The sequence below is a fragment of the Hemitrygon akajei genome, unplaced genomic scaffold (genome assembly GCF_048418815.1).
Source record: "Hemitrygon akajei unplaced genomic scaffold, sHemAka1.3 Scf000044, whole genome shotgun sequence".
NCBI classification, from domain to species: Eukaryota; Metazoa; Chordata; class Chondrichthyes; order Myliobatiformes; family Dasyatidae; genus Hemitrygon; species Hemitrygon akajei.
In genome coordinates this window covers 619,546-628,695 of record NW_027331930.1, presented here as the reverse complement: position 1 = coordinate 628,695, position 9,150 = coordinate 619,546, and the positions used below count along the sequence as shown (strand labels likewise).

General features: G+C 45.9%; 1 protein-coding gene across 1 annotated transcript; it reads left to right on the top strand.

The window, feature by feature from the left end:
* Positions 1-4,917: 4,917 nt before the first annotated feature.
* Positions 4,918-8,247, top strand: LOC140720515 (nuclear factor 7, brain-like). Its single transcript, XM_073035358.1, has 4 exons — positions 4,918-5,447; positions 6,123-6,218; positions 6,637-6,870; positions 8,221-8,247. Exons 1-4 carry the CDS (start codon positions 5,037-5,039, stop codon positions 8,245-8,247), a joined length of 768 nt encoding a protein of 255 aa, XP_072891459.1. The 5' UTR covers positions 4,918-5,036.
* Positions 8,248-9,150: the final 903 nt, after the last annotated feature.

The window sequence follows — 9,150 nt, the reverse complement described above, 5'->3', positions numbered from 1 at the left end:
TGGCCCTGGGAAACTTCCTGGGATCATCATAGGTCAGAAACATGGGAATGGCTCTATCCTGGGCCGATTCCCAGAAGCTCACGGAGTTCCCGAGACTGTAACCCCTGTTTCCGTTCCTGCCTCTGACATTCCCAAGTTTTCGACCTATGACGATCCCAAGAGGTTTCCCAGGAGTATTCCGACCTCCTCGGGGTTTCCAGTAAACAGATTGCAAACGCACACACCGCCCCATCGGCGCTGTTTGTGTCATGAAGTTATTTTAGGGACCTGCCCAGCGGGACTTACTCGGTACAGCTTTGTGGGGTGGAGGGCTTGTATTGAGTTGTAGGCTTTCTGTGTTTCTATGTTACAGACCTCGAGCAGACTAAACACACAGGCCGGTATCCCAGCAACAGTCAGGACCTGCAGCCGAAGCAGACAAACAGGTGTGGTAAAACAATGCCGAGGACTGTTGGGGGTTGGGCAGAACACTCCGGGAGGGGGAGGCTCAGAATCCAAACTTTAAACGGAGCAGATTCCCTTGAGAAAGCCTCAAGACAGGGCAAAACTGTGTTGTTTCTCCCAGTCTATCAGTAATAACCCCACCAGCTGAACATACAGGTAACTTAAAACTTTAAAATGGGGTTAACGAGGAGAAAGATCCCAATAAAGACACTTGCGGGACCTGGATAATGAAGACGTGGGCCATCTCAAAGTTGGGATAGTGAAGGGATACGGTGTATCCACGAGGAGGTTGACAAACCTAGAGGGATATTCTCCCCGCTGCCCACATCATCACATCCTTACAATGAAGCCGGTCGGGTGTTTAAGAATGCGTACGGTGTGTTGGACTTCATTAGTCGGGACATTAATCTCAAGGGCCATGTTGAGCTCTCTGAAAGTCTAGTTAGACGACACTGAGAGTTTTGTGTCATTTCTGGTCTCCTCCTGATAGGAAAGTCGTGGAGGTTTTAGAGAGGGAGAGTAGGAAATTTACCCAGGGCATTGTTTTGTTTCAGCCAGTATGCGGGTGTAAGGCTGAATCACGGCAAACTGGAACTTGAACTTGAAGCGGTCGGGGAAAGGCTGTAAACGTCCCTCACCGTAGACGAGCCAGTTCTACATTAACCCTCCATGTCCCTCGGCAGATTCCAACACTTCTGAATGTGAGGACGTTGGAGAATTCCCTCAAAGCAGCTGCACAGTTTGATAGACCGAAAGGCCATGATAGAAAGGATGACAATGGGAACATTAGGCCCATCGAGTCTGCCTGCCATCCCACCATGACTGATTTCTTCTTCTGTGCAAATTCTGTTTGATTTCCGATCCTCAGGGTTCTTCCGGGGCAATGTTCGTATAGTGACACAGTACACAGAAGCTTCTGGAATGATGAGCTCGATTGTTGTTACCTGTGAGACTGGCCACACTCAGGGTGGAGGACTGATCATCAGCAGACATCCTACTATCGTGATGTAGGAACCACGAGCCATATTTGAATGACAGAAACACAAATTTCGAAAAAGCAAATAAAAATAGCCGAATCACACCGAATCGTTGGTCACTGATTCCTACCCTGGGCAAAGCAGCGTGAGGGGAGAGAAATGCGGGACACACCGTTAAAGAGTCGCTTCTGACCGTGAACATAGAATTATAGAACCAAAAACAGGCTATTCATCCCACCTATCAGACGCCAAACTACCGTGCAGCCTCGAGCCATCGACCGGATGCGTCGCTCCCCAAATCCCAGCCCTCATTACCTGTGCAGATCACTCTTAAATGTGGAAACCGAAGCCGCATCCACCACTTGCGCTGGCAGCCCGTTCCACACTCTCACCCCCTGAGTGAATGTTCCCACCTCACCTTCTCCTTCGGCACTTCAATGAGAAAACGTCTGAAATAGCCTCTCACATTTTTGCAAGAGCGACCAGACCCATTTATTGGGAACCAGGACACATCATCTTTAATTACCCAGAAAGTTTATTGAAGACTGCACCTAAATTAGACCATGATGCACTCCACAATGTAGTTACAATCCTGTTACAAAATAAACATAATTATCTATCTGTCTCCAGTATACAAACAACATATACACATCCCCATCACCAGAGACGTTGATGCCGTGTATGTTCGGAAAGGGACCACTAAGCCAACCCGAGCGTATCAACCCGGTTTAAAACACTTTATTAAAAATAACGTTAAAGACATTGAAGTGCGTATAGTCAGCCGAATGACAACAGAACGACAAGACAGTATTTGCGTGTGTAAGGAGTGTGTTGACTGAGCGCCGCTTGTCACAAGCCGAATGGCCGAATCCTGCTCCTGTGTCTTATGGTCTCCCATCGTCGTGGAGCCTCAAATGCGGCTGCACGTGTTGATAGACCGAAGGGCCATGAGATAAAGGAGCATAATGAGATCATTAGGCCCTTCCAGTCTGCCTGCTATCCCATCATGACTGATTTCTTCTCCTGTGGAAACTCTGTTTAATTTCTGATCCTTAGAGTTCTTCCAGGAGTTAAAAATAACCAGTGACCTTAATTTCAAAATTCCAGTTTTTCTTAGAGTACAAACAAACATACAAATCCTCAGCAAACTAAACAAAGAGCTGAGAACGATGGCAAGAAGCGTAAGGCAAAAAAGTCAGCGCTTCTGAAAAATCTATCACTTCTATAATAAGATAAAGGAACTTACTTCGATGATGATGAATTTTTTAACAGGATAATAAATTCTCCTGCTTCCAGCCGGGTAAAGGTGTCAATTTTAACCGATGTTTCCATTACAAACTCTGCCATCTTCATCGGGGATGATGCCTGGGCATGTCTATTCCAGTGGTATATATATTTCCGTCAGCCGCCCCGATTAGACATGCCCAGGCGTCGTCCCTGACGAAGATGCAGAGTTTGGTATTGGCATGCTGATTGAAATAGACACCTGTACCCGGTTGGAAGCCTGAGAAGAGTTTAAACGTCATCTACGCTGGGAAAGCACTGGGTCCTTTATTTTAAATTAATACGCTGCATAATTTCAGTAAATGCAGCACATGTGTAATGTGCTCATCCTTAAACAACGAAAAGTGAGAAAGGTGATATATCGGTATGGAGAGGCCACTGCACAGGATTGGAAACTGCTGCAGAAGGTTGTAAAGTCAGCCAGCTCCTTCATGGGCACTGGACTCCACAGCATCCAGGACACATTCAAAAGATGATGCCACAAAAAGGTGGCATCCATCATTAAGGACCCCCATCACCCAGGACATGCCTTCCTCTAATTGCTACCATCAAGGAGGACGTACAGGGTCCTAAAGAGCCACTCACTGTTTCAGGTACAGCTCTTTTCCCCTCTGCTATAAGATTTCTGAATGGACAATGAGCCCATGAACACTTGCTCAGTATTTTCCCTCTCTTTTGCACTACTTTTTAAATATAATGTTGTATATACTTCTTCTGATTTATACTTTTTATTACTATGTATTGCAATGTACTGCTGTCAGAAAACAACAAATTTCACACATATGCCGGTGATATTAAACCTGATTCTGATACACAAACACACACAGCTGGGCTCAGACATACAACACTCCAACATTCCTCCCTTTGTGACTCCCTGCTTGCTCCGTGGCCCCCGGTATGAAGCTCAAACTGTTGCAACACCTGCCCTTTAAATTCATGGCTGAGGCTGTGTTGTGTCTGTTCACTGTTTGAGTTCGATATTAAATGAAGATCATTGAATGGGAAGGAAGGTTTGAATACACGAATAAAGATCTCCTCTGAAGGTATATGGGGTCCTGGTGAGAGCGTACAATGGAACACTGTGCACAGGTCTGGTCTCTCTCCCAGAGAGTCAGTCTGTGGTATGAAGGGAATGAAGAGAAGGTTTCCCAGATCGATTTTGGGGGAGGGAAGGATGAGGAGGTGTCGTTAGAGAGATTATACGGACAGGGTAGCGGTACGTATGATGTTTCCCGGCTGTGGTTTGGAACCAGGGATCAAGACTCAAAATCAGAGGTCAGCTCAGCAAGACAGAGATGAGGGGAAAGTTTCTCACCCAGAGTGCAGTAAATATTTTGAAATTTCTCCACAAGGATTCTGAATTGAAAAGGCAAATTTGGTGTCTCAGCGATGTTGGGAACTTTGCATGAAAGTGGCGCTGAGGTGAAAGGTCAGGCATGTTCCGAATGGCGATGCATCCTCCTGTTTCTTATTTTCTAAAGCACAAGTTTGCCTTTGCGGTGAGAGCACCTCAGATCCATCAGCAGCCGCTGCAGTTATTTCATGTTCTCGTTATTTATTTCCCGAGAACTCAACGGGTCAGGCAGCAACTGCAGCGATCTGTGGAGGGAAGTGGACAATCGACATTTTGGGTTGAGACATTCCAGATGAAGGATCTCGACCAGGAAGGGCGACTGTACATTTCTCACCACAATTCTTCCAGGATCATGTTTCTTACTGCAGGTTCCAGCATGTGCAGTCTCTTGGGCCTCTCTTTTCAGAACTTCTCCCATTCAGTCCGGCCTCAGACTGAACCAGGCTCGTCTCTCCGGCTTCACTTCTGTTCTGCTTCTTCTTCAGCCCATCACGCCTACGAGTCGCCAACAGCAGCTCGCCAGAGACCCCAATCCAGGGCCTGGGTTGATCGGCCCTGTGGCTTCTTTTTTCATCACGCGACATCAATCGTCTTCCAGGGGATGGTCCTTCTGATCCCAGGGATGGTCCTTCTGATCCCAGGGATGGTCGTTCTGATCCCAGGGGTGAGGCCTTTGGAGATTCAGTTGACGTTTCTGTCGCACTGTTTTTTTTTCACAAGCCCAACCCTCCTCCTTTCGCAGCCGGGCTTAGGCAGTCCAGGGCCACGTTTTCTTTACTGTTCCCACCTGATTAACATTTTTCTGATCCCACCCTGATATGGAAATAGCCACATTTTTCCCCAATGAACACATCCAGCAAAACCACGGTCATTGCCCGACACTGCAGCGTGTTATAGTGGACAATCGCGGTACTGCAGGGGATCAGCAGCTCCCCGAAAGTGAAAGCATTCTGAATCAGGAAGTGCTGGGAGTTAACATGGCTTCGAAAGGACCGGTCGAGAGTTTGAGCGAGGAGGTAATTTGTTCCATCTGCCTGGATTTCTTCACCGATCCGGTGTCACTGGAGTGTGGACACAACTTCTGTCGCTCTTGCATCACACGGTGTTGGGAAAGGGAGGAGAGAAAATCCTGCCCGGAATGTAGAGAGGTGATTGCTGACCGCACCCTCAGAGTCAGTTGGGCCTTAGCAAATCTGGCTGGAAAAGCTCGAAATCTAAACCTGAATCGGGAAGGGAAGGAAAGTAAACGTCACTGCGAGGAACATGAGGAAGAACTGAAGCTGTTTTGTAAAACGGACAAGACACTGATCTGTGTGATCTGTGCAGTGGCGGAGGAACACAGAGAGCACCGCTTCATGCCGATTAAAGAAGCTGTTAAAATCTACAAGGTAAAAACAACCTGAATTCAATACTGACCCCATCGTCAAGTGTATCTCCAAAGTCCGACCTACCGCAACACGAGCCTCTATATCCAACTTATCCTGACATCTTTCACCATCTCCAGCCGGATTCTACCACCAAACACATCTCTCCCTACACCCAGCCCACTCAGAATCGCTGTCTACGTCACTCCTTTATCCACTCGCTCCTCCCCACTTATCTCCCTCCTGGCACTGACACCTGCAAGCGGGACAAGTGCTACACCTGACTCCTAACCTCCTCCCTCGTCACCATTCAGGGCCGCAAACAGCCCAGTTCCTCCCGTTTCTTCCATGGTCGATTGTCCTCTCGTATTAGATTCCTTCTTCTCCAGCCCTTTACCTCTTCCACTTGTCCCCTCTCAGCTTCTTACTTCATCACCCTCCCCCACGTTCCCTCTCACGTTGTCTCACCCGTCACCTGTCAGCTGGTTCTCATCCCCAACCTTTTTATTCTGGCTTCCGTCTCATTCCTTCCCAGTCCTGATGAAGGGTCTCATCCCGAAACACCGACTGTTTATTTCCCCTGAATAGATGCTGCTTGACTCACTGAGTTCCTCCGGCATTTTGTGTGATAATCGGGTTTGATCACCTGTTTCTTTTGATGCATCTTTGTTTCTATTTCCTTCACTCTCTGACTTTCAGGATCAGCTAAAATCTTCCTTAGACTCTCTCACAAAAAAGAAATCAGACTTCCAGGAAAAGGAGCAGCAACAGAAAGAGAAGATTTCCAGAGTTCAGGTGAGGCTTCCTGAGCGGAATTTCTGATATTACTGTCGAGTTTTGCTCCATTTAATGCAGAAGAGCCGAGTATCGCAGCTCCAGTGACCTGGGTACGATCCTCACCATTGGTACTGTCTGCTTAGAGTTTGCCCGTTCTCCCTGTGACCACGACAATTTCAGACACATCCCAAGAACATGCTGGATGAATGGTTAATTACAATTAACCCTGTGAAGGTGGGGGAGGGTATATGTGAATCAGGTGGAAGTTAATGGGACAATGAGTGAGAATAGGCTTCAGGAAAACGCGAGGGAATGGGGTTCACCGGAACACTCTGAGAAATATCATGGACTTCAATGGACCGAATGGTCACATTAATATTATTAAGAAATGCAACACAGCAATACAGTAAACTAATCTTCACCTTTCATTCGACAGGAACAGTCACACAGCGTTCAGACCCACATCACATCCCAGTTTGCTGAACTGCGCCAGATTATCACTGAGAAAGAGCAGAGCTTACTCAGGGATCTCAGGGAAGAAGAGGAGAGGATTCTAAATCCAATGGAGAAAAATCTTCGGGAGATACAAAAGAATATAAGGTTTATTGAGGAAAAAATCTCAACGTTAAAGGAACAGATGGATCAAAAAGACAGTGTGATATTTCTCAAGGTGAGGGATTATATTTCAATGTTTCCGTCAAAGCGCACTAAATGAACAGTGGTATATTTGAAATAAACACAGCACAGCGGCCAATTCTAACAAATCAATTGCCGCGGCTGGCGACTTCGCACAGATTATTATATTTGTATGACACGCCCCCCATCACTCCAATAATGACGTTCCAAAATCTCCAAGATATATATTCGATCATTTGTTAGCAATATATAATCTTGAATGGATGAAACTTCAGCGTAATTAATCGCAATTTAAGCTGCAACGAGTCGGTCAACAAAAGATATGATATCCGCCCGTCCCCAGCTCAAAACAGATCAGAGCAAAGCACGAATACGTATCTTTTTCCCTTCGCTATTATCACGCCCCACTCACGTGACCAGTTACGCGGTATTTACAAATGAAAGTAAACTGCTTCTCACCAGACTATTGATGCAACTATTCAGGGTTGTTGTTTCCCCTTCTGTACATCCCAGGACAGAATGCAATCTTCTCTGAAATAATTTACTCTGATCATAACACAGAGCTGCTGATTGTTTCCTTAATTACCACATTAAATATCCTCTAAAACTCCCATTAACACCCAGTTCCAGTCACAGGCTGTGAGTGTGTCTGGTGCGGTGGGTGTGAGGGTCTCTCTGTCAATCAGTGAGAACAACGATTGTGACCCACACATCAGAATTATCCACATCAGATTAAGGAAAAATTCACTGTCTCTTTACTTTTTCAGATGAGTTTCATATGGGATCATATCCCATTCTCCATCATAAGCAAGTCATTCAGTCGATGTTCTTGTATTAATTTCCCTACTTCACAATACACCTCCCACCTATTCACCACACGCAACAACAGTGCCCCGAACTCCATGGTCCCTCGCGTGTTTATCCAGACTGCCTATTATATTCAGTCTCTGCTGTTCTGCTTCAACTACACCTGTGGCAGTGTGTTTCACATTCTCTTCACTAAATTTCAGGTGGGATTTATTAAAATCCATCTGGAATTTCATTTTCATCTCCCCACAAGTTTGCCCATAAATGGAGGTACTTTCTCCACTTGCATACAATCAAATCCATCACTGATCTTAAATTCCTCCAGCCTATCACCTTAACGTCATATCCGAATGAAAATGCACAACCTGTCCCATCTTTCCGGTAAATTTCATCCTCTCAGGGATAGTCTAACTTTCAGAAAATTTATTTCAAGTTTACCCCGTGGGTCTGTATTGTCCGTGTGTGTGAGTGACTGCGGGAGAGGGTAATTTTCAACACCTTGTAATGATTTGTATGAAATTCAGGATGTGGACAGTTAGTCCAAGTCTAATCAGATTTGTGTTTTTATTCATTTCAGGAGGAAGCTCGTCGGAACAGGAGGTAGGACAGGCTCTTTACTGAAACCCTGTATGGATTTGTAAAATAGTTCAGAATAGCAATTTATAACCAGCAGTTTAATATTTACAGGATTAATGACGATGTCCAGGAATTGTCAGTGACAGATGAGGCCCTACCGGTTGAAAAATTCGATCACCTCTATTTGTTGAACACAGTGCTGAGAGAAACACTTGATGCCATTAATCGAGGTAAAGCTTACAAAGATTCTTTTCTCCTTGTTCAATTAAGTTATAATTAGAAGCAAAGATTGTCTGTAATAATGGCTGAAGGGGAACTGAAGTTTATTCCACATCAGCCGCACTGACTGGGCGGCATCTCTGTCACATGGTCAGCTGGAGATGTCAGACCCCTGAAGACACCAGCACAGGGTCACAATATAACCAATACACGGGACTGGTAGATGAACCACTGTGCCCTGATCCCTGGCACACTGCACTAACACGCCAAAACATGAGTTCCAATCCTCCCACAGCAGCTGGGAAATTAATACTGACTTGATGATGTTGTAGGGAATAAAAGCGTGTATCGGTGTGGTGACTCGGGAATATCAGAAAAAATACACAATCCTTTGTGCGCTATCAGTGCAGACTCTGATTGACCCTTCACCTGGATCCGCACCTCTCGCTCTTATTAGAGGGAGAAGAGGGGAGTGGTAATGATAGGGGACTCCATCGGCAGGGGAACAGACAGAAAAATCTATGGACGTGAACTGGACACCCGAATGACACGTTGCCTCCCAGGTGCCAGAGACAGGGACGTCTTGGATCATGCCCGCAGCATTTTAAAGAGGGGTGGGAAACAGCCAGATATCTTGGTACATATTGGTACCAATGACATTGGAAGTAAAAGCAAATAGGTCCTGAAAATAGAATTTAGAGAGCTTGGTAGA